The 27531-nt window shown below is 49.3% G+C and overlaps 1 protein-coding gene across 6 annotated transcripts in view; it reads left to right on the plus strand.

The window, feature by feature from the left end:
• The window catches only part of Klhl3 (kelch like family member 3), a 124131-nt gene that overhangs the window by 45109 nt on the left and 51491 nt on the right, over window positions 1-27531 (plus strand). For all 6 annotated transcript variants that reach the window (XM_052726820.1, XM_052726816.1, XM_052726819.1 and 3 more), the window contains 3 exons: window positions 2157-2278; window positions 10718-10880; window positions 24742-24851. In XM_052726820.1, coding sequence (XP_052582780.1) covers window positions 2157-2278; window positions 10718-10880; window positions 24742-24851 — 395 coding nt within the window. The remainder of the gene's footprint in view (window positions 1-2156; window positions 2279-10717; window positions 10881-24741; window positions 24852-27531) is intronic.

Raw genomic sequence — 27531 nt, forward strand, 5'->3', positions numbered from 1 at the left:
CCTGTTCTAGAGTCATTCAGATCTGGAGCTGTGGCAGGATAGTGGTGTGTCCCTGTAGCTTGGAGGTGGGTGTCGGTAGCCTGCATGTTGCACTGTCCTGAATTTTCTTGGCTCTGGCATGGGTTTGAAAGAGAATGGTCAGCAGGCTGTGTGCATACTCACCTCAGCTTCCGCCTGTGTTGTTTCCTGTGGTCAGATTGCCCTCGATTTCAGTCTTCTGCTGTCTCTTTGCTGAAGAGGCGGGTTCTGGGTCCGCACTGGCATTGTCTGGGCTTGTGACAGGGAGTGGGGTGCTGACATTGCTCTTGCTTCCTGGCTACGTACTCTTTCCTGGGTTACCATCAGGGTCTCCCAGCTGTTCTTCCTGCCTCCAGTGCCGCTCTCTCCCACCCCTGCACCCAGAATTTCATTCAGAAATTCCTATCTGGAGACCATCAGAGAACCCCACAATGGGTCAAAATGCAGATAACAACTGACCATAGAGCACTCATCTGCAACACAGCTCCTACTCCCAAGGGCTCAAGGAACACCAGGGAGGAAGAAGCAAAAGACTGTAAGAGTCAGCAGACCAGGACGTGTCTGCTGAGAGGTCGTGTCTACTGTCTACTCGTGAAGTCATAAGGACATAGTCATCTAAGCAAGACCTCCAATGACAACACCAGTTGACATGTCATCTCACAGGGCCCCTCCCCTAGGTGAAGAGCTACAGGAAGTTAATGATTGATGAGAGAGAGAGAGAAAGAGAGAGAGAGAGAGAGAGAGAGAATCAGTCTTCTCCAGAGAGGAGCCCCCAGAGAGGTTATCTACTCCTGAATGGTCAGCCCTAAACATATAGATGTGTGAACAACACTAATTGGACTCAGTAGGTTGTATTTATATATATGTATCTGTGTGGAAGAAGAGGCCATGGATTTTAGAGGGATTTGTGGGGCACAAGAGAATTTCAGGGGGGAGATGGAAGGGTGGAACTGATGTAAATACAGTACTCATGTGTGAAATTCTCAGGGAAAACATTCCATCTGTTCTTGTAATTCCCTGTTTAGAACTTCTCAGTGGCATTACCCTTTGGATGAAGCTCCTTTGCATGATGTATAGAGCTCTGCCAGCTACAGCCATGTGTACCTCTCTAGTGTGATATATAGGGCTGTACCAGCTACGGCCATGTGTACCTCTCTAGTGTGATGTATAGAGCTCTCCCAGCTATGGCCACGTGTACCTCTCTAGTGTGATGTATAGGGCTGTACCAGCTATGGCCACGTGTACCTCTCAGTGTGATGTATAGGGCTGTACCAGCTATGGCCATGTGTACCTCTCTAGTGTGATGTATAGGGCTGTACCAGCTATGGCCATGTGTACCTCTCTAGCTTCCTTCTTCACCATGTACCCTGTGCCCAGCCACTCCAATCTTTCACTGTCTCTCAGATACAATATCCTCTTGGATTAGTCCAACAAGTCCATATCCACCCTTCCTTCCCACCTTTGCTGTCTCGGGAATGTCTCTTCATCTCCCCCCCCCCCCCCCCAGATAAGTGGTATCTCTCCTGGAAGGTCTTGTTATAGTTCCCAGGTGTGGTCTGTTATTCCTTCTCCGTGTTTCTGGAACTTAGGATAGCATGGTGTTTAAAGATTCTCAAGTCAGACTCCCTTTCAACCCACCTTGGCCCTTTAGATGTTTGAGTGCAACAAGATGATGAGCTGCCTTCCTGGGTCTTGTTTTTCTCTCTATATAGGATGGGGCTAATATTACAGACATCACATATTTCTGTGAAGCTTGGAAGAGGCAAGAATTTAAAGTGCTTCTCTCAGTGTTTGGCTCTGGTCAACACTCAACACTAGTTTTTCATGTTGTCACGGTAGTCTGTGCATGTGCATATTCCTCTTAGAAGACCTGCCCTCTTTCGGGGCCGGTGAAGAGTTTGCTCGCCATACCTGATCCCGGATGCAGTTGTCAGTAAGTGTTGCTGGAGGCCTTGTCTACAGAAACAGGTAACAGAACACAGAATGCCTCCAGTTGGTTTATGAGTGTTCTGAAACCCAAGGTCATCATGACCTGGATGTCTGTGCTGTATCTCTCTGGCGGTTTCCAGAACAACACAGGAAGCAGATTGGCCACAGGTGCCAAATTCGTGTCCTTTCTGTTCTGTTGTGAACTCTAGGTGACATGTCTGAGAGCAAGGCCAAGAAGGTTGAAATCAAGGACGTGGATGGGCAGACTCTCAGCAAGCTGATTGATTACATCTACACCGCGGAGATCGAGGTGACAGAAGAGAACGTGCAGGTAATCTCAGCATGGTGCATGTGCCGCACACTCCGCACCTGTCATTACCCCTCACAGCTCCTCTGGGTCACGAAAGAGGAAACCAAGCCACTTTAGCTGGGTCCCATGGCCAACCAGTGGGCCAGCTGGCGTGGCTATGCTTTTCAGCTCTGGGTCACATGGTACCTTTGCATGAGCCCAACCCAGGAGCGAGGAGTTTTTAGCTCATGTGTTTAGGTTATAATGGAGGAACCAGAAGCTTGGCGACCCTTCTTCTCTCCAGGTTGCCCTTTTATCCTAGGGAATGTGAGGCTGTTAATGTTTCTTGTCTTTTAGCATTAGTCATGTAAAGGGCTAGCATGAGGATGGCATCTTAGACAGTATGGTTGTGACTACTGTGTGTGCCTTTCCCCTCTCTCTCAGTCCTGCCTGGCCCTCAGTCATCTAAAGCCTGGGAAGGAGGAGTCAGTGCAGAACAAGAGGACCCAAGAGAGGACACCCATATTGTGCTCCAGTTGGGGAGATAATTGGGGAGGCACTCTTGGCCTCCACAGATCATGGGACTAAACAGATAAGGATCCATTCTTTTGCTCTTACTATTTAACAAGAGTAATGGAATATATGTGATTGGAAGATTTTTTTTTGTTTAGTTTTGTTTTGTGGTGGTGGTTCTGTTTTTTGCACAAAGCCACCTTATTTACTTGAGGATAACACCTCTTTAGTGATCAAGGTACTCATTTTCCTTATTAAAAATGCCACACTTCCAGACTAGAGCTGTCTGAGAGGCTGAATTGGTAATTGCTTGTTCTTTTAATTCAGCCCCAGTGTTCCTATTACTGGCTACACCTTTTGTTGGGCACTGTAGCTATGACAGCCCTGGTCCGGTGGTGTCCTCAGTGCAGGGGTGAGGACAGACATCCACCAAGCAAACACACAAGTCACATCTGTGCACAGTCCCTTGCAGTGAGAGAGGATGCCAAGGGACACTGTTTGGATGAAGGAAGAGCCTTTTTTAGAGTTAAGCTTCAAGCTGAGGCTGTGGAATGAGTGGCAGGCTGAAGGGGGCTATTGGGGGTCAGGGTGCAGGTAGGCAAAGAGAGTGACATACACTGATTGTCTCTGCAAGGCCTGCTGTGCCACAGGAAGGTGCCCTGGTTTACACAGTTACTACAACGATTACAATAACCCCATTCGTATGAATATGTGTCTCACTGTCTTGGCTGGCCTGGAACTCACAGAGATCTGCCTGCCTCTCCTCCTGAGCTGGCATTAAAGGGATGAACCATCATGCCTGGCTCAAAATAAATTTATACACGATAAAATGTATAATTCGGATCATTAGAAAAGGCTCTGTTGTGGTCCTTACTTCCTGGCAGGGTTAAGATGATAACAGCAACGAGGTAGTAATAAATAATCATTTATTATTAAGGTATTAATTTATAAATAAAAGTAATAGGGGATCAGCCAGTAAGAAGATCATCTTTACAACTCTGGTCTAACTCAGTGCTGATTTCTCTGGCTCACAGGCACATTATGTGAAGGTGGATGACAGGGGGTACCACAGCCAGAGAGCTCTGCAGAAAGCGACTTTGTCCAGGAGGGAGGGGTGGAGGAAGGGCAGAGTGATCTATGGGGTTAGGGGGAGACAGCCCGGCAGCATGGCCACTGCTCCTACGCCCTTACTTCAGCTCTCCTCCCCCGTGTGACTGCGGTGGGGGGGCAGGGTAGCCATTCAGTCTGTGTGCTTTCCTCCCGCCTACCGGAGCCTCCTCACTCTCCCTCCCCCACACCCCGCTGCCAGGTTCAGTCTCCTCCCCAGAGCACAGGTGGTAAGAGTACTCATTCTACAGGTGTTCACACACTGACTGCTCCGACCCAGTCACTCCATCTCTCCGTGCCACCTTTTCTCAGAGTGTTTTCATTTCATCAGTGTGGGCATGATAAAATATCATCTCATCTGACAGCGCTGGTGTGAGGAGTAACCATGTTGACGTGACCGCTTCAGAGCGGGACCTGGCACACGGTGTAGATTATTAATACAGGCAGCTGTGATGCCATTACAATACGCAGAAGGCATTGGATGCTGATGGGGACTGAGGACAGGTAGCTAGGTAGCCAGGTAGGGAGTAGGAACCGTGGTAAAGGGGGGGGGGCTAACCGCATCTGATCTAGAAGTGTCTGGCAATTGCCCCAAGTAGGAGCATAGTTTGGGATACCTCCTGGGTATGCCCAGAATGCTTGGCATGGACAGAGGCCTGGACCAGGCACCAGCAGTTCTTCTGAGAAGGGCCTTTGGGCTGTCTTTTCAGTAGCTAGGGGTGAAAGGCACCATCTAGAAGGCAGAAGGCCGTGGACTGACTAGGTCCTTCTCCCTTGTGCTGGGCTGTATACCCCCATTGGGTCCGTCATTCAGCACCTCTCTTTTGAGCAGCTCCCCTGTACTGGCAGACAGTGTCTACAGAGAAGTTGCTGTGACAGGGCTGCTTCCCCAAGGAACAGCTGCTCTGTGGGCAGAGACAGATGGCGGGCCTGGGTGGAGGCATCCAGGAGGAAGTAGTCACTGCTGCCTGATGGGGATAAGCAGGGCAGACCACACTCAGGAAATGTTTGGGCCAAACTTTGAAGGAAGAGGGGGTGGTCTGGCTTGCCTCTTCTGTCCTTGTGCCCCTCCCCTCCCCCAGGCTGTGAGTCTCCTGAGGGACCTCTTGTCTGGGATTGGGGCTTCCCTCCCCACTCACCGCCCTTGGAGGTGTGGCTCTTCCATGGTGGAGGTGGCAACAGTTCTGTCTGACACTGATGCCATTAGAACCCACGCTACGCCAGTCCCTCCGCTTCATCCTCTCTGGCACCTTGTAGGAGACTAACACCATCCCTGTTTGCAGCTAATGCACAGAAGGACTTAGTAACCTGGGTCACATGGCAGCAAGTGGAGTGGGGACCTGACCCGGCTCCCTCTGACTAACCTTTGTGGAAGTGCGTGACCTGAGCCTTGGTGTCTGCTCCCGGTGGTTGATTATAATCTAAACTGATGACTCTGCGACTGCCATAAGGGCGTCACCTGGTTATTCTCACAAGCCATTATGGCACTGCTGTGGCCATGACCACTGTGCTGTTGAGACTGAGAAACACAGGCCATTGTCCTCAGCCACATGGCCAGTAAGTGGAGACACCCTTCACCTGGCACTCTGGCTGTCCTTCACCTGGCACTCTGGCTGTCCTTCACCTGGCACTCTGGTCGCCCTTCACCTGGCACTCTGGCTGTCCTTCACCTGGCACTCTGGCTGCCCTTCACCTGGCACTCTGGCCGCCCTTCACCTGGCACTCTGGCTGTCCTTCACCTGGCACTCTGGCTGTCCTTCACCTGGCACTCTGGTCGCCCTTCACCTGGCACTCTGGCCGCCCTTCACCTGGCACTCTGGCTGTCCTTCACCTGGCACTCTGGCCGCCCTTCACCTGGCACTCTGGCTGTCCTTCACCTGGCACTCTGGCTGCCCTTCACCTGGCACTCTGGTCGCCCTTCACCTGGCACTCTGGCTGTCCTTCACCTGGCGCTCTGGCCGCCCTTCACCTGGCGCTCTGGCCGCCCTTCACCTGGCGCTCTGGCTGTCCTTCACCTGGCGCTCTGGCCGTCCTTCACCTGGCACTCTGGCCGCCCTTCACCTGGCACTCTAGTCGCCCTTCACCTGGCACTCTGGCTGTCCTTCACCTGGCACTCTGGCTGTCCTTCACCTGGCACTCTGGCTGTCCTTCACCTGGCACTCTGGCTGTCCTTCACCTGGCACTCTGGCTGTCCTTCACCTGGCGCTCTGGCTGTCCTCCACCTGGCGCTCTGGCTGTCCTCCACCTGGCGCTCTGGCTGTCCTCCACCTGGCGCTCTGGCTGTCCTTCACCTGGCGCTCTGGCTGTCCTTCACCTGGCGCTCTGGCTGTCCTTCACCTGGCGCTCTGGCTGTCCTTCACCTGGCGCTCTGGCTGTCCTTCACCTGGCGCTCTGGCTGCCCTTCACCTGGCGCTCTGGCTGTCCTTCACCTGGCGCTCTGGCTGCCCTTCACCTGGCGCTCTGGCTGCCCTTCACCTGGCGCTCTGGCTGCCCTTCACCTGGCGCTCTGGCTGCCCTTCACCTGGCGCTCTGGCTGCCCTTCACCTGGCGCTCTGGCCGTCCTTCACCTGGCACTCTGGCCGCCCTTCACCTGGCGCTCTGGCTGTCCTTCACCTGGCTCTCTGGCTGTCCTTCACCTGGCTCTCTGGCCACCCTTCACCTGGGGCTCTGGCCGCCCTTCACCTGGCGTTCTGGCTGTCCTTCACCTGGCACTCTGGCTGCCCTTCACCTGGCACTCTGGCTGCCCTTCACCTGGCGCTCTGGCTGTCCTTCACCTGGCGCTCTGGCTGTCCTTCACCTGGCACTCTGGCCGCCCTTCACCTGGCGCTCTGGCTGTCCTTCACCTGGCTCTCTGGCCGTCCTTCACCTGGGGCTCTGGCCGTCCTTCACCTGGCGCTCTGGTGTGCTCTCATTGGTGTCTGGCCCTGCACCCCCACACCCCCAGATGCAGTTCCAGGACTAGGTGCTTTCTGAGGCAGGGCATTTCCTCTTGTTTTTGCAAAAGGAAGCAAAGCCTGTGACGGGATATCCTCTGCTGTGTTTTCATGTTATCAGAGGGAGAGAAAAAACAAGAGGGCCCAGCACATGAAAAATGGAGGGTTGGCCATTTGCAACCTGAGGGGAACCTGTAAACTCTTCTCCATGGGCCATTTCAGGGTCTTTTAGGAAGGAGGTGGGAAAGGCAAACAGGAGCTTGCCCCGGGGTAATCTTCCACGCTGATAGGTAGTTCCTGCTGACTCTTTCCAGGTCTTGGCCTTCTGTCCCCTCAGTGGCCAAGTGGTCCTAGGGCTTTATCCCCACAGTCCACTTCAACGCAGAGAATGGAGCTGGGCTTGGGAAGCAGAGAAGAGGAAATGCTCAAGTCCAGATGTGGAAGACGGGGCTAATCAGTCACCTCATATATGTTTCCCCGTGTGTGTGTGTGTGTGTGTGTGTGTGTGTGTGTGTGTGTGTGTCCTTGTCTGATGTGGCCCCAGTTTATCCCTGAGCAACAGTGCATGGGAGACTGCTAATCTCTTGGTCTCCTCATCCTCTCCTTCGATATCCTGACCACCTCCTCCACTTTCCTTCCTGTCCTGAATGAAGGAAGTGGGGTGGGGGAGAAAAGGGTGAAATCAAACAGTGTGGGAGCCATTAGAGAAACCACCAGCCCCGTTCATTGTGGGGAGCCAGTTCAAGGTGCTCAGGTGGGAGTGGGCCGAGCAAGTCAAAGTGTGTGGGTGTGGGCTCCAGAACGGTGGAGTCTCATTAGATTTTGTGTACGAAGTGGGTTTTTTGAACAGTAGGGAAGTTGATAGCTGTGTGGGTAGTTTGCCCATAGAGGGAGTAGGTGCTAAGAATGTAAGCTAAGGCATGTGCTCAGGAAATAATTAATAATTTATTATTTTTCTCGAGCTGGTTGTCATGAGCTTGAAAACTTAAGCAGTAAACCATGTTTTCTTCCTGGAGAGAAGGAGGGGGAGGGGGAGCCTGTGTCTCTGGCATGGTCTTCCTGGGGCTTGGCAGGGAATGCAGTCTGGGGATAGACAGGAATCTCAGTCACCTTGAGACTCACTGGTAAGATGTAACCCCCGTCCTAGCATGAATACATGCCCCAGGTTGCCTAGAACTGAGGGGTCCCCCGGGACTTGTTCTAAAACTAGCAGGGTCAGACAATGCAGGATGATTGGCCAAGGGGCTGTGTGTGTGTGTGTGGGGGGGGCACTTGGTGTCGAGTCTTCCATTCCCAGTGTGTGTTCAGCAAGGATGGCTAACGGGCCTCCACCTCACTGGCAGGCACAAACTAATCTGGTCTTGGAATCTGTGTGGCCGGGCTGAGCGGCCCACAGGTTAATTGAGTTTTCTGGTTTATGGTTGCTTAGTGGGCGGAGGCTGCATGGTGGGGATGGAGCTCCGTGGTTAGATTTGGGCTGTAGTTGAGTTCACCTATGTTTTAAACTCTGAGGTGAAGGAGATTTTTATCTTTATCTTCTTCAGGAATGAATCACTGGGCCAGAAAACACCAAGGACACTGTGCTAATTTAGCTCAGCCTTGCAGGGACACAGTGGCAGCAGGCAGGCTGGGGGGTGGAGGAGTGGCCTTTCCAGGGAGAAGGTGAAGCTGTAGATGGACAGAGCTCTCCCTGTAGAGAGGAGATGCCTGCTCCGTCCACACACAGTGGGTTCTTGGGTGGGCCATTGGTGCATTTGGGGAGGGATGCTGAATGGGGCCCGACCGTCCTTCCACAGCATTGGAGGTCCTGTGACATCCCTCAGCCCTGTCAGACCAGGACAGTTGGCTACTCTTTGTGAAAGGCCAAGGCCTGGGAATGATCAGTGGGACATTGTTTTGGGCCTAAGCACATAGAGGTGATGGGAGGATATATGGAGGGTGCAGAGATGTTTTGGGGGAAGATCAGTATCTAGCATTTAAATTATATATATATATATATATTATATATATATATATATATATATATATATATATTATATATATATATATGGCCACAGCTGTAGACATGCCTGTTGCCATGTCTTCCTGGGCAAGTCATTGTGGATGGGAACAGGTGGAGTTGGTCTGGCTCAACCTCTCCATGAGAACTGGGGGAAGAGCTGGGAGGAAGGAACTGGGATCAGGGAATTGCTACAAGGAACTAGTGCTGGGCTCTGCAAGTTACAGAATCTTAAACCAATGCTCTGTGGCTTTCCCTCTAAGTTTCTTTTTGGTAAATTATCCTGGCTACCGCCTCTTCCACAGAGTGAGTGGGACAGTAGAGTCCAAGGGGCATGACTTTTATCTTGTTTTTATGATCTAGAGGGCAGGTTTGGGCAGCCTGGGAAGCTTGACAGGGTTTGGTAGTGAGTGCACTGCAGACCTGCTCAATCCAGTCTCCCCTGGTTCTTAGGAAAAACATTGCAGCACACACTCAGGCAAGAACTATTCTGTTTTCCATGATGCAGAATAAGTAAGTGTCCTGTGACTTTTAAAAAGAAAACCCAGCTCCCCTCTTGGTCAGTTGATAAGCACCATAAAAGCAAGATCTGGTTGTTTTGCTTACTACTGAATCTTAGAGCCCTGACCAGTGCCTGACATGTAGATGCTCAACAGGTAGGTAGAGAATGAGTCAGTGGGCAATGCATTAAGTACCTTTCTGAGTGAGGACAGCACACCGAAGTTTGCAGGGAGGTGGTCCTCAGACTTGGCTAGCTAGAGAAGCATGTGAGGGAGCCTTAAACATCTCACCATGCCCAGGTCATACTGTTGTGTGACGCTATTCCAGGGGAGATGCAAATAAACACCTATTCACCCTAGATAGGGAGCCGACTGTGGACCAAAGTACAGATGCCACCGTAGCCTAACTTGGTGAACCAATGAGTTTTTTTGGGGCTACTTACCGGGATATTGGTGAAGGGTCACTTACAGAAGCAGAAATGACTCAAAGACAGCTGCATCACCAAAGCCACCCCAGCAAGGGTGACAGCTCACAAAGAGATCTGGAGCACACTGCGGAATCTAGTCAGCTCAACAGGTTGGAGAGTGTCCTTTGCATGTAGCTCAGTTGGTCTAAAGCTCGACTGGTCTCCTCTTCCTCCAGGCAGCTCAGCTTGCCAGAGAGTGTCTCTCCCCAGTCCTTATGCATGTACCAACCTGGGGAGGGAGAGCCTAATGGATCTGGTGGGTTTCAGGGACTTCCTGAAGCGGTTGGGTTGCTTGCTTCCTTAGCTTAAGAGCCTCGCCGAAGGGTAGGATGTTTCTCCTCTCTTAGACCACCCTGCTGTTTTACCTCCCCATAGACATCTGTGTCATAACAAGCTTTCCTCCAGGATGGAAGGTTTTCATTTAAGAAGAAACCACACAAACAACCCACACTATTGGAATCTTTAGATGGGACACCCAGGCATCAGGGTTTATAATTCTCTGGGTTACGCCGGTGTATATAACCAAGCATGTGGAGCCTCTGTGTGTGCTGTACAAGTGTTAGCCATGTGCTGCACACGTGCACACATTTTGTCACATTGGGTGTGGTTCCTGGCCCGGCAGGTAGAAGGTGGCTTGAGGTCTTAGTAATGAATCAGGTCAGTCTGCCTTCCTGAGCTTAAACCTGCATTTTACTAAGGTCCTGGGGTGGAGACCATCCTGGAGACTTTACAGGAGAAAATGATACTGATACTCCACCTGTGGGTGTGACTTTAAGGGCAGGGTAGCAGAAAATGAGGCTGCAAAGCAGGCTGGGAAGTTTGGACTAGTCAGTGAGAAGGCAGTGGAGAGCCATGAGGAAATCTTGAGTATAAGGCCACAGAAGCATGATGGGGAGAGTGATTTTGGGGGATGAGCTCTTTCTGCGGGACCGGGAGTCTCAGAGTGTTACCTTCTCTTGCAGGTGCTGCTTCCGGCAGCCAGCTTGCTGCAGCTCATGGATGTTCGGCAGAACTGCTGCGACTTCCTGCAGTCTCAGTTGCATCCCACTAACTGCCTGGGCATCCGTGCATTTGCAGACGTGCATACTTGCACGGACCTCCTGCAGCAGGCTAACGCCTATGCAGGTAAGGCAGGGCAGCCTGCATCTCCTCTGCACTCATGGACTTGGTCACCTGGCCTGTTGAGGACCCTCAGAGGTTTTGAGATGCGGTTTCTATTGCAGAGCAGCTATGATTTGGCTAGGGAGACAAAACACAGATAGTTAACAGTGGACAAGTTTCGCTCATTACCAAGTGGAATGTGGTTAATTTGTACATGGATGGTATAGCCAGCAGAGAAAGGTCTGAGAAGACTTGGGAGCGTGTGTCAGTGTGTGTGTGTTTGAGAGTATGAGAGTGTGAGTGTGTATATGAGTATGGGAGTGTGGATGTGTGAACTTGTGTATGTATGAGTATGTATGAATTTGTGTGTTTGCATGTGTATGTGTGTGTGTGTGCGTGTGTGCATGTGTACGAATATTTGTGTGTGTGTGTGTGTGTGTGTGTGTGTGTGTGTGTGTGTGTATTGCATAAACTGAGCTTAGGGTTGAAATAGATCTTTTTTGTTTAAGACACATTTTCTTTGGTCAAATGGTTCTATGTAGATGATATTGGAAGTTAAATACGTTCTGGGCTCCTGGTGATTAATAAGTATCCGCTCTACATACTGTCTTGCTTTCTAGACTCACTGATTTTTAAGTCTGAATGGAATTGAAGTGCAAGATGGGTGTGGTGTCACACACCTGTGATTCAGCACTGCAGAGGCAGGAGGATTACCACAAGTTCATGGCCAATATGGGCTACATGATGAAACCCCATGTCAAAACCAAACCCAAAGCAAACAAATCAACCAGCCAACCCCCAAAGGAGAATGAAAATGCAGAGTCAGACACACTTTAAAGCTAGTTAATCTGGAGCTGGAGAGACAGCTCATCATTTCAGAGTACATACTGCTCTTCCAGAGGGCCCGAGTTGACTTCCCAACACCTGTGTTGGTGCCTCACATACTTTAACTCCAGTTCAAGGGATCCAATGCCCTCTTCTGGTCTCCATGCATGCTTGCACTCACATGCACATACCCACATGCAGACACATAATTAGACAAAAATTTAAACAAAAAGCTATTTTACGTGCTGGCTTCCTCCATTTACCTCAGAAAATTGTGAACACTGTGAATTTTAAATTTATTTGTTTTAGATTCATGAGATGACTTCTTCAGGAGAGTAAGATCAGGCCTTCACAGACTTTCTTTCCCTCATGCACACTGTCTTACCCACACTTCATCCTCTGTCTTCCTCAGAACTGAGCCACTCAGTTCTTACAATGAGGTGTTTTAACCAGAAAAATGTTCGTGAACGTCAGAAAGGCAGCAACTGTCTTATTCTTCAGTACGTGTGCCAACTAGACAGCAGGATGAGCCTCAGTCTGACAACATGTTTTCTGGGCAACACTGTCCCTTCGAGAGAGCTTGTCATCCTGGTGTTTGGATGGAGTCTCGGGAGGGAGAAGACATGAAAGTAACCATGCAGTCCACCACGTTTAGCAAGACACTTTCCCTCACCATTCATTGCAGCAAACGGAAAGTTAACTAGGAAATGGGTCTGGGCATTTTAGCTGCTAGGCTTGTGCACAGCATCCTCCTTGTCTATCAGTGAAAAGCTTTACTTTGGAAATGAGCTGAGGACCTGCAGTCAGCCCTGTGTGGCATCAGTCCCTGTGTCCATGAGACGACAAGCAAGTGCCCAGTTTCCTTTTGTTCTCTAATCAGCCCCTTGGCACAGAGGCACACATGACCAATGGCCACAGACTGTCGATCCTCACTGAACAGGCACACATGACCAATGGCCACAGACTGTCGATCCTCACTGCTCAGGCACACATGACCAATGGCCACAGTCTGTTGATCCTCACTGCTCAGGCACACATGACTGATGGCCACAGTCTGTCGATCTTCACTGAACAGGCACACATGACCAATGGCCACAGACTGTCATTCCTCACTGAACAGGCACACATGACCAATGGCCACAGACTGTCGATCCTCACTGCTCAGGCACACATGACCAATGGCCACAGTCTGTTGATCCTCACTGCTCAGGCACACATGACTGATGGCCACAGTCTGTCGATCCTCACTGAACAGGCATACATGACCAATGGCCACAGACTGTCGATCCTCACTGAACAGGCACACATGACCAATGGCCACAGTCTGTCGATCCTCACTGCTCAGGCACACATCTTAACACAATGGTTAAGAAGGCCTTGAAGCTGACCATTGTGAAGGATTTCTCTAGCAGCCCTGGTTCTCAGTCCTGTTGGCTCCTGTTGGCTATGAGCCTGAACTCCCTGCTTATCGTCTGTCCACTTGTGCTCTCCTTTCTCTGCCTTTTCTCAGGATGCCTTTTCTCTCCTAGTAAGGGTCCCCAAGTGGAACAGGCCACTTTCCTGGAGGATGTTGTTCAGGTTTTACTTAGCAGGAGCCGGGCCAGGATAAGCATCTGCATGCATGTGGTCCCACTCTAAGCATTTATCAGTGTAGCAAAGATATGATGCTGAGCTGCTTGCACATCTCTTCCCTCCTTCCTTGTCTCCTTCACCAGCCCCCTCTGCTAGCCCACCTAGCATGTGCAGGAATACAAGCACCGTGTTTTCTTCATCCTCTCTTGCCCTGGTTGATGACAAGCCTGATATGTGGGAGGATGGAGACGATGCATCTTGCTGGTGCTCCCTGGTCCTGATGCTGTCAAAGTGATTGGCTTCTGGCAGCAGTGTAGGTGCACATGCGTCTGTCTGTAAGTGGCCAGTGAATTTCCTTTGCTGGTATTTATTGGGCTTTTACTTTGGTCACCCCTATGCTAAGCACTTCATGAACATCCTGGTTGAATGCATACAACCATTGATGAAACCGAAGTCCAAAGAGATGAGATGTAGCTAGTAAGGGCAGGGACAGAATTCAAACCCAGAGCCAGTGTTTGTAGCTATTGTCTTCCACAGCTTCCAGTTTGCACACAAGGGTAGCTGCATGAGCCATCAGGGAGGAATGTAGGTAGCTAGTGGACTGGTCTGTTGAAATGGTGTGCTTGGTAGCCTGTGTCATGGAGTTACCAAATTCCAGCATCAAAGAGTATAGACAGACAGACAGCTGATGCTAGGATAGAGTTACAGCCATCTTGGGGTTGGGAAAGTGCAACATGGACCTCTTCTTCTCTTCCTGGTTGCACCATAGCCACACAGAGGTTGTCCCCTCACTGCACGAGGGACCATCCCTATGTTCATGGTTCAGTTGGTAGGATTGGGAGACATGGGGTCTGGGGTGCAGGCCTGTGACCATCTTTTAGATGGCCTTCAGCTCTGTAGAAGAGGCAGGTCATGTTTTTAAGGTACAGCTAATGTGGACGTCAAAGGCACAATGGGAAGACAGCAGAAGGGAAGTGACAGAAGACTGCTGTGTTCAGAGAGGGGTTAGAATGATGACTGGTGTGTGTGATGGTGTGGGCCTTCTCCATTTTGTTGATTTTTATCTCTGGCCTCAGATGGGGCTTGGTACTCTCGGATACCCCCACTTCTTGAGATAGATCTTTCCCTTTACCTTGTTGCACTGTGAATTTGGATGTATAGAACCTACTAGGGTCACATACAAGGAGCAGTGTTGGGCCTATGGTCACATGCCTTCTAGAAGGGAATCTGCCCTGCATTACAAGGTGTTTTCAAGCCAACATTGCAAGAAAACCCTTTGGGTCAGATCCAGGAATCAACACTGCTGGCTGAGTGACTCTGGCCTGTCTCCTCTGTGATGGGGATGATATACCTTACTGTTTTCAGGATGGTGGGGGATGACAAGTAGCAGGAGGAGATGTCCTGTAGCAGATGCCCCTGAGATAGTGTTCTGGATCCCCTATGACAGACCCATCTGCTGCCCTGAGGGAGCCTCAGAGCCAGTTCCAGGCTGTGAACACTAGAACTCATGGCTTCTGACCTCTGGTTTTCAAACCATGTGCACACTGGGGAAGGGTACCGGTTCAAAGCTCCTGATTTTTGGTTTCCTTTATTTGGAAACACAGGCAGGTGGATCTGTGGTTCCTCATCTCCCCTCCGCCGTCTCTAGCCAACCGAGCTCTGCCTTCACTCGTCTGCCGCCCCAGCTTGTCCCTGAACACAGTTTTTTTCCCTAACAGATGGTTATCATTTCAACTTTAACACAAAACTTACGATCATTCCAGGGAAGCAGCCTGGCAGAATGAGCGTGAGAGGCAGGACAGTTCCACTCAGAGCGAAGTTCAGGCCACGCCTTCGTGGGTCTCCTCTCCGAGCCACCAGGAGCTCCTTCATTGCACATACATGTTTCACGGCTGGAGAGATGGCTCAGCGATGAAGAACACTGGCTGCCCTTCTAGAGGACCCGGGTTCTGTGCCCGGCATCCACGGCAGCTCACAGCCATCTGTAACTCCAGTGCCGGGGGATCTGATGCCCCCTTCTTCTGACCTCCAAGGGCACCAGGCACTCATGTGGTGCATGGACATACATGCTGGCAAACGCTCATGAATATAAAATAATAATAATAATAATAATAATAATAATAATAATAATAATAATAATAATAATAATAAAAGCTCCCTAGGTTATAAAGTTTCTTAGCAGGTTCTGGGTGGTTTCCCATATCTACAGTTACATTTCTATACCATTATACTAAACTTCATAAAATATATGCTACTGTATGAGGCAAGTTATCTTCCTGTCTGTCAGAAGTAGAAGTATGAAAGCCCGCCAGTCTCCTGCCTTCTCTGAAGGGGTCAGGGGAAAGTATCAGATATCGCTATAGGATGTATATATATGTGTTTTAGCTAACACAGACACATTCTGTACCCATTGTACTTTAAATTTTTTGACATGTTATTTTATATGCTTGGATGTATGTCTGTGTACCTTGTGTGTGCCTAGTGCCCATGGAGGCCAGAAGAGGGCATTGGATCTCCTGGAACTGGAGTTACAGGCAGTTGTGAACCAGGTCCTCTGGAAGAGCATCCATTGCTCTTGACTCATGATCCACCATGCCAGCACCTACCCATTACGCTTTTATTTGATCTATTACAAAATCTTAGAATCATGTCCAGATTCTTGAGTAAGGCTGTCCATTTTAATGTGTGTGTGTGTGTGTGTGTGTGTGTGTGTGTGTGTGTGTGTGTGTGTGTGTGAGAGAGAGAGAGAGAGAGAGAGAGAGGAGGTATGGGTATGATATACTTATGTTGAGGGATATTAATGCTCCCACTTTCACTTTTACAAAACGTACTTCAGTGAGCATTAACTCTTTCTACATTTATTTTATTTTGGTTGGGGCTCCTGGGTTCCACGGTACATGCAGAAGTTAGAGAGCAACTCAGGGGGTCAGTTTTCACCTTTGACCCTATGTGTTCTGGGGTAGGACGTGGCCGCACCTACCCTGCTTGCTGGCCCTCAGTCAAGTAAGCATTCTTACTCATAATATTTGGGAGTATACTTGGCAGGATATAATCTTGGTAGCATAATGGGACTAGAGAAAACGTACATTTAAACTGATGTGGCTGGAGATACAGTATAGTGATAAGTGCTTGCCTAGTGTGTATGGGCCCTGAGTTTGATTCCCAATTCTACGTACATGGACAGATAGGTACTGTCAAATTTTCCTCTTTTTAAAAGAAGAAGAAGAAAATAAAAAGCTGGCTCTTGCTTTCTAATAAGTCTCCAGCCTTCCAGGTGAGAGGAGAATACCGTGTGTGTGTGTGCGCGTGTGTGTGTGTGTGTGTGTGTGTGTGTGTGTGTGTATGTATGTGTGTGTTGGGGAACATCACCTCTCTATTTAGCAGACTGTTGGCTTCCTGTTTGGAACGACCCTGGCTCCTGCAGCCTAGCCGTCCTTCCTGCTTCCTCTGGGTCCAGTTTGACTCACAGGGTGATGAGCCATGACTTTTGCTCTGATGCTGCCATGTTTATTCTGCGTGGGAGGAGAGTGGGTCCACATTTAGAAGTTGTCTGCTCAGACCTCTGCCCTCAGCTGACAGTATCCCAGACCTTGTGGGTAGCTGGAGGCTGGAAAAGGTCAAGTTTTGCACACTCTGTTTCTTATCCCTCGTAATTGTGGCTGACTGCTTAATCTTTAACCTCAGAGGCCAGGGCCGGGTTATGAGGACTTTGTTGTTTGGTAGTTAGAGGCCCATGTGCCATGGCCATCAGTGGAGCTGCTTAGGGGATTTTAATGGGGCCTTATTAAGGCAATGGCAATTAAAATTCTTTGGGTATGTTGTTTACATCAACCTGCCAAAGCTGAGCTGAAACCCTCCAGCCACAGATGGAAAAGTCATTAATTTCATGTGCTCATGAAGAGCAATGCCCCCCCTTGATTGATTAGGTCATTGGTGGAATGAAGTAATTAAATCAAGAGCAGATAAGTTTCACAAAGCATTTAAGCCAGTGAATCCCTGGCCCGGCGAGGGATTCTCATGACTGGCTTCACCCAATGTGCCATGAGGAGGTGATGGTGACGGTGAGAACTTTAGTGTTCCGAACACTTGCTGTGCCCCAGACACACTGTCCCAACAGCACTGACGACTGGGCAGTTTTAAAAAGCCCGTGGCCGTGTGTGTGGGTGTGCAAGCATATGTGCCTGAGTGTGTCCCCTGAGAGAGTAAGAGGAGCATACATGTTTCTCTTGGAGGGAACATGAGACACAGGCTATACAGAGAATGTTTCCTACCTTCTGTGGGGAGAGTGGAAGAAATAGTTGGAGTCTGAGGGCTCATGGCTCTGCCCCTTCTGGGAAGAGGTCAGGGTGAGCTCTATTATTTCCCTGTGGAAGCTTAGCTTTCTACTTGGAGCAGAGAAACTGTGGGGCTGAAAAATCAAATCCTGACTCAGGAAAGCTGACCGCTGTTCTCCAAAAACAGAACAATAAGGAACTGCGCATGGGGGGGGCGGGGGGGGGCGGGGGGGGGGCGGGGGGGGCGGGGGGGGGCGGGGACCTAGGCAGTTCTTCTAAAGCTTTCCCTCCCTGCCACGTGCTTTGACTCTGTTCAAGCCCTTTGGTGTCCGCCGCGATTCCCAGTGGCTGTGTCCAGTAGCTCAGTTCCTGGACATTCCTCACTGGCCCTGGGGTTTGGGGGGTTCATGTCACCTCTAAAATCAAAGAAGTCACAGATGGGTTATGAATTCCTTTGTTCCGAGCTCATAGTGGTCCAGAGCAAAGGTCTGGTTCTTTCTATCCCATTAAGAAAAGACTGGTTAGAGCTCGCTGGGGGAGGTGGCTCCAAGCCCGTGTCTTAAGCCACCCTAAAGAACATGATGGAAGCAGGATAATAATTGTAGATAAAACTAGTTGGTTTGGGCACTGAGAGGTTAGCTCTGAGCAAGATGGATTTGGTGTTTGCCCTCATGAGTTCCCCAGTCCCTGTATTGTGGAAAGACCTCATATGGTAAAGCAGGGGATGGGGCTATGGAAGTCATGGCATTTCCCTGTTTGGGGGGAAACTTTGGGAACATGGGTGAATATACTTGTCGACTGAAGTTTCTCAGTCCTGCCTGGACCCACGATCCGGACAAATCTCTCCCACCTGCAGTCCTTCAGCCACTTATAAAATAATTACTCAGAGGCTTATATATTAATTACACACTGGTCTATGGCTCAGGCTTCTTGTTAGCAAGCTCTTTCATCTTAAATTAACTCATTTCTATTTCTATTAATCTATATCTTGCCACGTGGCCATGGTATTATCAGTCTGCTGGCATGTTGCTCCTTGGGCGGTGGACTGGCATCTGCTCCGACTCTGCTCTTCCTCCCTGTATCTCTCTCTCTTGGATTTCCCGCCTGGCTCTTATCCTGCCTTACCATAGGCCAAAACAGCTTCTTTATTAACCAACAGTAGCAACACATATTCACAGAGCGCAGAAAGACCATCCCACAGCGTATACTTTATCTAGCCTGGTGGGCAGGGAAAGGTCTTAATTCAGAGGTGATTTTAGTCACTTTTCTGTCCCTGTGAGCAGACACTATGGCAAAGGCAGCTTCTAGAAGAAAGAGCTTATTTGACTTACGGTTCCAGAAGTTAACTGTCCATGATGGTAGAGGTGGCAGGTGAGAGTTTCTATCTTGAACCTCAAACAGAAAGCAGGGAGAGCACACTGGGAACAGTGCATGGCTTCTGAAACCTCAAAGCCCAACCCCAGTGGCATACTTCCTCCATCAAGGCCACACCTCTTAAACCCACCCAAGTAGTGCTACCAACCGAGGACCAAGTATTCAGATACCCAAGAACATGGGGGTGGGGAGACATCTCATTCAAACCAATACAGAGGTTATACCTAACTTCTGATCCCAGGACTGGCTCCGCAATGCTTAGAACATTATCGTTTGTTTTTTTGTTTGTTTTTTTGTTTGTTTTCTGGGACAGGATTTCTCTGTATAACCGTCCTGGCTGTCCTGGAACTCACTTTGTAGACCAAGTTGGCCTTGAACTCACAGAGATCTGCCTGCCTCTGCCTCTCGAGTGCTGGGACTAAAGGGGTGCGCCACCATGTCCAGCTGAACACTATTCTAAGATTACTGTTTTCCCTTTAAAAACGGAAGTTCTTTGTATTCATATCCTTTGCCTCTGTTTCTCTATGTGTGCCCCTCCCCCATCTGTCTCTATCACATCTAAGAGGGGAGTTTAGAGTTTTCTGGTATCTGTATTTAATTTTATCTAATGGCCTGCTCAGGTTAGCTTTTTAAATTTATCTTTCATATGTGTGTTGGTGTTTTGCCTGCATGTATGTCTGTGCACCATGTGCATGCAGTGCCCATGGAGGCCAGAAGAGGGCATCAGATCCCAGGAACTGGAGTTATGGACAGTTGAGTGCTGAACAAGACCCTCTGGAAGAGCAGCCAGTGCTCTCAGGCTCTTAGTCATCTCTCCAGCCCTAGGACTGCTTTTATCTTAAAGACCAAGACACTCCCAGGACATTTGTTACTGTAATCAGACAGTCTTGGCTTCAAAATCTGGCTTTACATTTACTGTTGTGTGAATTTGAGCAGGAGACATAGGCTTTTTGAGCCTCTGTTCTGTCTCTGAGATTGCTATTCACTTTGTCAGGGCTTTGGAGAAGATTAAATCTCTCTCCCTTTCTCCATACATACATATACATACATATATATACATACATACATACACACATATATATGTATTTCCCAGCGCAGTGTTAGCTAAATCTCTCTCTCTCTCCATACATACATATACATACATATATATATACATACATACATACATACAAATATATATATATATATTTCCCAGCACAGTGTTAGCTATAATTAGGAAATGTGGGCCTTCTTCACGGAAAAGACCCAACTATGCCCCCAGAGAAAGCCCTTTCAACATTGAGATAAGCACATGTGTTGTTTGGCATGGGGGAAGTCTGGAAGTTACACGGAGCCTCTGTCTTGTCCATAAATTCTCATCCAAATGGACAGAAATGCACAAATGGTTTCATTAGCCAGCTCTTGGGACTCAAACAGTGTTTGTTATTGATAGTAAGGGCTGGTTAATTAGGATGGTAGTCAGGCCCTTGGTTCTGCTGCTTCCTTTTTATCTGTTATTCCTTTTAGGGAAATAGGAAACCAATGACAATGAAGGTTGTAATTTATTATTGGAGGGTCACCCTCACTGGGCTGGGCCATGGTCGCAGGGCTCTGTGTCTCTGTATGAGTGTCTCTCCTCCAAGACCCAGCTCTCCTTGGCATCTCCCGTGGATGACATGGGCCCTGTATGTAGTGTGTGGCATGGGATGAAGGAAACAGAGCCCAGGGCCTCACTAGACTCTGTGCTACGTTCTCTGCACATTCGCTAATTTTCCCCACGATTCCGCTGTTTTGACACTTGAGGTGACTTTTCTAGAGGAAGCACTCAGCCCCAGTCCTCACTCTGTTATCAACAACAGGAGAAGCAGGCTGGAGGGATGACTCAAGGAAACGGGGCAGTCACGGCCACCATTGAGGCCGGGATTATTTGGTGGTGGCAGCACACCTGTTTGTAGGCATCAGCTTGGTTCTCGTGATTTTTCTAGAAACCACATTTGGTACGCCACATGCTAACAGTTATGTAGTGCTTGGAGAGTCTCAATAAGTGCAAGGTTTGGATATTTGGTTATTTTAATGCTCATAATACTTTTATGAGATGTTCTATGAAAAGCTGAGAAAACAGTAGCCTTGGGAGGCTGAATATTTGTATGACTAGAAAGTTTGCTGAATTCAATGGAATTAAATTTGATGTCTGGGACCTTTCAGGACCACCACCCCACCATCTCAGAGGGTGCCCCACAGCTGTGGACAGACATCCCCATCAGAGTGGGACTGCTCACACCTGGATCTGTGGTGGGGAACACACTGATAAGCTTCATTTCTAGTGAGTGCTTAAGGAATCCAAAGTAGACTAACACATGTTGTCGGTTTTGAGCCTTAAAATAAAACCTAGTTCAAGTGTTTTGGTTATGTTTTATCAAGGAAGAGCCCAAAGTTGGAAAAAGTAACCCTTCCCTTCCCTTCCCTTCCCTCCCCTCCCCTTCCCTTCCCTTCCCCCTTTCAAACACACTCCACCCTTTTATTTCCCCCCTTCTTATTTTAAGGCCTCAAGGGGCACAGCATCACGTAGGCTCTGTGGCACTTAGAAGAAAGTTGCTTCCAATTTTGCCACAAAATGTGGTGCTGTGACCGTGGGCATGAGTCACTTTCCTCTGGATTCCTCTAGCATTCTTTGTTTGCTCCCAGGAGTCATGTATTGTTCTCTGGTTTGTATACGCAAGTGCATCTCTTGCTCAGTTGGAACTCAGTTTCATCTCGAGCATAAGCACCTTCAGTTTCAAGAAGAGATCTCTGCTTACCTGCCTCCCGAGACTCAGCTTACAGCTGTTAGAACAGCCTTGCATGTGCATCGTGTCCCAGCCCTCTCAGGCTCAGGGGAGGCGACAAACAGTTCTCACCCTGGACTCTCTTTTTCTCATCCTCTGCACTTCTCCTGGGACCCTGGATCCCAGCCTTGGATGAGAAGCGCTGCTCACTCCCCTTGGTGCCCTCCCACAGACACCGCATTGTGGGTGGCCTTCTAAGGGGGTTTCGGTGGGCAGTTCCTTCAGGGCAGAGAAGCAGCCCACGGCTGCAGGAAGGGAACTAGGCTGAAATCCCACACCACTCCTCAGGGCAAGAGGCTGTTCTCTGCCTTCGTTTATCTCTGGGGTTTCTGGTTTGTTTCCAAATCCAGGAAGAACATGCAGCATGGCACTCCCCCAAGCCCAGGTCCTTTTGGCTTCAGGTACTGTAGGGAGCTTTATTTTTCCCCAGCACAGACGTTTGCTCCTTACCTCCTGTTCTCTTCATGCTTTTCTGGTTTCCATTTGTCACGTTTTGGCAACCAAAGCCAAATGTAAGACAGTCAGAGGCCAGCTGTGCTGGTCTGTCAGGCTCTCCTGGAACCTAAAAGCCAAAGCTCAGAGGAGCAAAGGCTGACAGTTCCCCCCTCACCAAGGGTCTGACTTCCAGGTTTGTCCTGTGTAACATCGCTGAGTTCCGGGTAGGCAGTCATGACCACAGTGACGTCGTTAGGCTGACCAGGATTACCTTTTATCCAGGGGGAGAAAAGGAAAAAAATGTTTATAAATCCGTATCTAAGAATAAAATATTAACATTTAGGTAATCCAGATGAAGGTAGGAATTCATACTGGAACTTAATAGATCTGAAATTTTCTCAATCTAAAATTAAAATAAGTTTTGTAAGAAATGATTTGAGTGGGGGCTTGATAGCTCAGTGGTCATGAGCACTTACTGTTCTTCAGAGGACCTGGGCTGGGTTGTCACCACTCACATGGTGGCTTACAATGGCCTATAAATCCCATTCCAGGGATCTGATGCCCTCTTCTGAGCTTTATGGGCTCCTGCATGCATGTGGTACACATGAGTATATCCAGGTACACACACACACACACACACACACACACACACACACACACACACACACACATTAAAAAAACTAATGATAGCCGGGCGGTGGTGGTGCACGCCTTTAACCCCAGCACTCAGGCAGGTGAAATCTCTGTGAGTTTGAGGCCAGCCTGGTCTACAGAGTGAGTTCCAGGACAGCCAGGGATACACAGAGAAACCCTGTCTCGAAAAACTAAATCAAACCGAACCAAACCAAACCAAACAAAACCCCTAATGTTTGAGTAAGCTCTTTTTCAGTTTTTAATGAGAAGATGACAAATGTGGGAGGGATTTAGTATGCTCTGACTCTCTTTGGCATCATGCAGTTTTTCCAGGGTTGTAGCCTCCTAAGGCTGGAGGAGGCTAAATCTCATTTGGAGGAGCCAGACCCAGCAGCTCCAGTGGGAAATGGGAGGTGCACTCGTTAGAGTAATTCAACAGGTACCGGGCTGGGGGGCCACGGGATGAGGGGTTGGTGAGAGAGCTGAGGTGGAGCAAGCCTAGGGTCAGTGGGAGGTCTTGTGAGCCTCAGAGGGCCTACGCTGAAACATGCCCTCTGGGTAAATTTACATGGGAAAAGCTGGCAAGCACTTCCAGATCTACTCTCATCATGAAACCCACAGAAATGATGTCGGCCCAAGGAGACAGCTCATAAATGATGAAGCCAGGCCTGTGCCTAGGCCTTCTTTCTGAAGTGAGTGGCATTTCAGTGAACACAGTGTTCCGAAAGATGGCCCAGGAAAACATCGGTCCAGATTGTCTCTTGTGCTCTCCTTCTGTGGCCCTGAGGCCTGTGGGGTTTGTCTTGCCTTAGCTGTCCCCAGATTCTCCTTCTCTTGACAGCTCCCCAGGCCGGCTGCTGTGAACAGTGCCCAGGGTTCATGCAGCCAACCTGTTAGCACCCGGAAGAACACTGAGCTGGACATCCCTGTTAGAGACTCACTAGAATAGGCTCGGTTTGGGGCTAGCGGGAGTGATGCTGCCTCCTGACTTCAGAATGTCGATGTCCTATAAGAACCCAGAGCCTGTTCTGAACTACTTCTATGTGGCTGAGCTGCAGGGGCCACTGCACTTGTACTGGACAGCGAGGGAGCTCACTTACGTAAGCAGGTCCCAGTGAGGCTCTGCTGCCTTACAGAGCGTGGACGAAATATAAACGCAGATCTCTCTGTCCCACTTTTGTCTGTTATTGCTCAGGACAAGATAACACAGGACTGTGGTGATATTTGTCATCTAACAAATAAAACTTGCCTGAAGATCAGAGGACAGAGCCAGCCACAGAGTTAAACACAGAGGTCAGGCAGTGGTGGCACACACCTTTAATCCTAGCACTCGGGAGGCAGAGATCCATCTGTGAGTTCAAGGCCACTCTAGACTACAGGAGATTAATCCAGTCTAAAAGAAACAGAGCCAGGCAGTGGTAGCACGCACTTTTAATCCCAGCACTTGAGATCTTATGCCTTTGTTACCAGTATTTGGGAAACACACACACCATTAATCCCAGCACTAGGAAGGTTGAGATAGGAACTGAAATGGCTGGGCAGAGAAAGGCATATAAGGCATGAGGAGACAGGAACTAGAGAGCCTTTTGGCTGAGGACTCAGAGGCATTCAGTCTGAGGATTCCTGGAGACAGGATCTCACCTCCCTTTCGGCCTGAGCATTCTGTAGTGGTGAGGAGTTTCTCTAGTGGCTTGTTCCTTGGTCTCTCTGATCTTTCAGCGTTTACCCCAATATCAGTTTCTGGGTTTTTATTATAAGACCATTTAGAATTTGAGCAACACAGGATGAACCACACCTTCATTTCTGAATGAAAAGTCTAGTTCCCCCACAGCCAGGGTGCTGTCTTTCTCTCCCTCCCTCATCCTCCAGCTTTCTCATCAGCCTCTGCTCCTGCCGCAGGCTGCGGTGGGGATGCTCATGGCCCGTGAGTGTGGTCTAATGTCATCTTCACTTCTTGTCTTGGAACAGAGCAGCACTTCCCGGAGGTGATGCTGGGGGAAGAGTTTCTGAGCCTGAGTCTGGACCAGGTGTGCAGCTTGATATCCAGCGACAAGCTGACTGTCGCTTCAGAAGAGAAGGTACTGTGCCCCGCTGGCGAAACGTGAGTCTCTAAAAAAAGAAAGGTCCTTTTAAGCTGAAATAATGGAAGGCCTGCTGTACTCTGAGTCCTTTCAGGAGGTGACAGGGATGTCAACGACAAAGCTGGTGTACTGACTGAGCACTCAGATCGCCGCCACGCCCAACACTGAGTCCCTCTGTTTTTAGTTCTCTCTGCCCTCATGGTGGCCCTGGGGGCGGGCTTTGCTGCCGACCCTGTGTTAGAGAGGCACACACCGATTCTTTCTGTGTCAGGAAGAATGTCTCTGTTCCAGGAGCTGGAGTCTAGGGCGGTAAAAATCCCCTGAGGTCTAGGTGTCATCCAGCAGGGGCCACACCTCCTCTCTAGTTTATGTAAATTAGTTGTGTGGTCTTGGGTACTTTGACTGTCCATATCAGCCCCACCCGCTGAGGACAATAGTGTCAACACGTTGCCCTGGGAGGTTGTGTGGATGAAATGGAATGATGTCCTGTATAAGATGTCTGCTAGAGTTTCTGGTGGGGAGCCGGCATTAGCCAAGGTTATCTCCCCATATGTGGGGTTAGTTGCTTCTTCCTGCATTCCAGGAGGACGTTCACCATGTCCTCCTGTCTGTCGTGCTTAGCTCTGGGATGGGCTTACCCACAATGCAGTGCTGAGTTTCTCAGTGCTGGGAAACACATCTCAGGTATTTTCTTCATTCTCAGAGAGTCTCACTTTTTTTTTTCTTCTTCCTGAATCCTCTTAGTCCACTCAGTATTTAACTGCCAGGCCCTTTTCTGAGGAGATATTCAAGGAGAAATACACACAGAGGAGTTTATATTGTGGATGGTTTGTCTGTTGGTGCATATCTGGAGGTAAAACTTACAAATCGCTGCTTTCCTGGGAAAGTTTGGTTGAGGAGAAGAGCAGTTGCATTGAGAGCTGTGGGCCCTGGGCCCCCAGGACATCCATCAGGAGACTGACTGGCACAGCGAAGTTGAGTTCTCTGCTGCCATTAGCACCATAGAGACATCCCCTTCAGAGAGAACCGTGTCTCCAGCCAGGCCACAGGCTCCTCCCTGCTGCAGTTAGGAAGCCAGGGGCTTCTTGCTAAACCTGTTTGTTATCCTGGCTGGATTTTGACACAACTGGAAGATATGAACTGTGATGGCCAGTTTATGTCAACTGGACACAAGCTGGAGTCATCTGAGAGGAAGGAGCCTCAGTTGGAAAATGTCTCCATAAGATCAGGCTGTAGGCAAGCCTATAGGGCATTTTCTTAATTAGTGATTGATGGGGAAGGGCCCAGCCCATTGTGAGTGGTGTCATCCCTGGGCTAGTGGTCCTGGGTTCTATGAAAAATCAGGCTGAGCAAGCCATGAGGAGCAAGCCAGTAAGCAGCACCCCTCCACGGCCTCTGCATCAGCTCCTGCCTCCAGGTTCCTGCCCTGTTTGAGTTCCTGCCTTGGTGTCCCTCCCTCAGGGACTGTGATTCAGGGTATGTAAGCTTTTATTTATTTAAAACATTTCCTCCCCAACTTCCTTCTGGAGCATGGCTTTCTAGAATCCACACCAACTCACCCTGCTCAGAAAAGCACAGTGAGCTGTTTGCTGTAGCAGAGTGGGAGGCTTGGGTGGGCTGTTAAGGGGCAGACGCATCACCACACCCTGAAAACCAACAGAGCTTGGGATTCAGGCGAGCCCAGACTCAGTCTCTGTTTGCTGTCTGTGTGACCCTGAGAACTCTTCTTCAATATAAACTAAGAAGCCAGGAGCACTCCCTCTGAGAGTTGGCGAGGATTAGAAGGGACAGATAAAAAAACCAGTGCTGTTCACCGGGTGCTCGGTAAATGCCATTTGTCAGCACAGCTCTGACCACAAAAGGAAGAAGACACAGTTTATTCTGGAGCCAAACATGAGCGACCATGGCCCAGGAACGCAGACCCAGGGTGACCCAAATACTGTGTTCTAACAGGGGAGTTTATTGAAGTCTTTAAAAATATATATAGTAGCAGAACAAAGAAAGTCATAAATCAACACACTTTTCAAAGACAGTGGTGGGAACATCAGGTAGGTAGGTTGCAGCAGGGCGGGAGAACTTCTGCTGTAGACCTCAAATGCTAGCCGATGACATCCTTAGCCTTTGGGTTGGTAGACCCTAGAGGTCTGTTTATATATTCCAGAAGAATTTACCCAAGAGTTGCTAGGATGTTAGATTACACACAGAGGTGGGCACAAAATGGCTGGTTTTGCTTTGTTTTTAAGATTCATTTATTTGATGTGTATGGGTGTTTTGCTTACCTGTATGCCTGTGCACCATGTGCGGGCAGTGCCCATGGAGGCCAGCGAGGGCAATGGATTCACTAGAACTGCATTATAGATGGTTGTGAGTCACCAAGTGGGTGCTTGGAATTGAACCTGGGTCCTCTGGAAGAGCAGCCAGTGCTCTCAACTGCTGAGCCATCTCTCCAACTCCAATAAATGGCTCCTTAAGAGGCTAAGGTAGCCCAAGATAACTTGGCTCTGCATCTGCAACGTTTCAGCCTTTCCAGTGTCACCGAAGTTCTAGTCAACCAGCCTGGAGAAGATTCAGTGGTTTAGTTCAGGGGCCGCTTCCTTTTAGGCTTTCCACAGTTCTGTATTTTGAGGTGCCATTGTTAACGATAATGCAACCAATATGACAAAGTCATGATGATGTT

The sequence above is a fragment of the Peromyscus californicus genome, unplaced genomic scaffold (assembly GCF_007827085.1).
Source record: "Peromyscus californicus insignis strain IS unplaced genomic scaffold, ASM782708v3 Scaffold_8__1_contigs__length_139910024, whole genome shotgun sequence".
NCBI classification, from domain to species: Eukaryota; Metazoa; Chordata; class Mammalia; order Rodentia; family Cricetidae; genus Peromyscus; species Peromyscus californicus.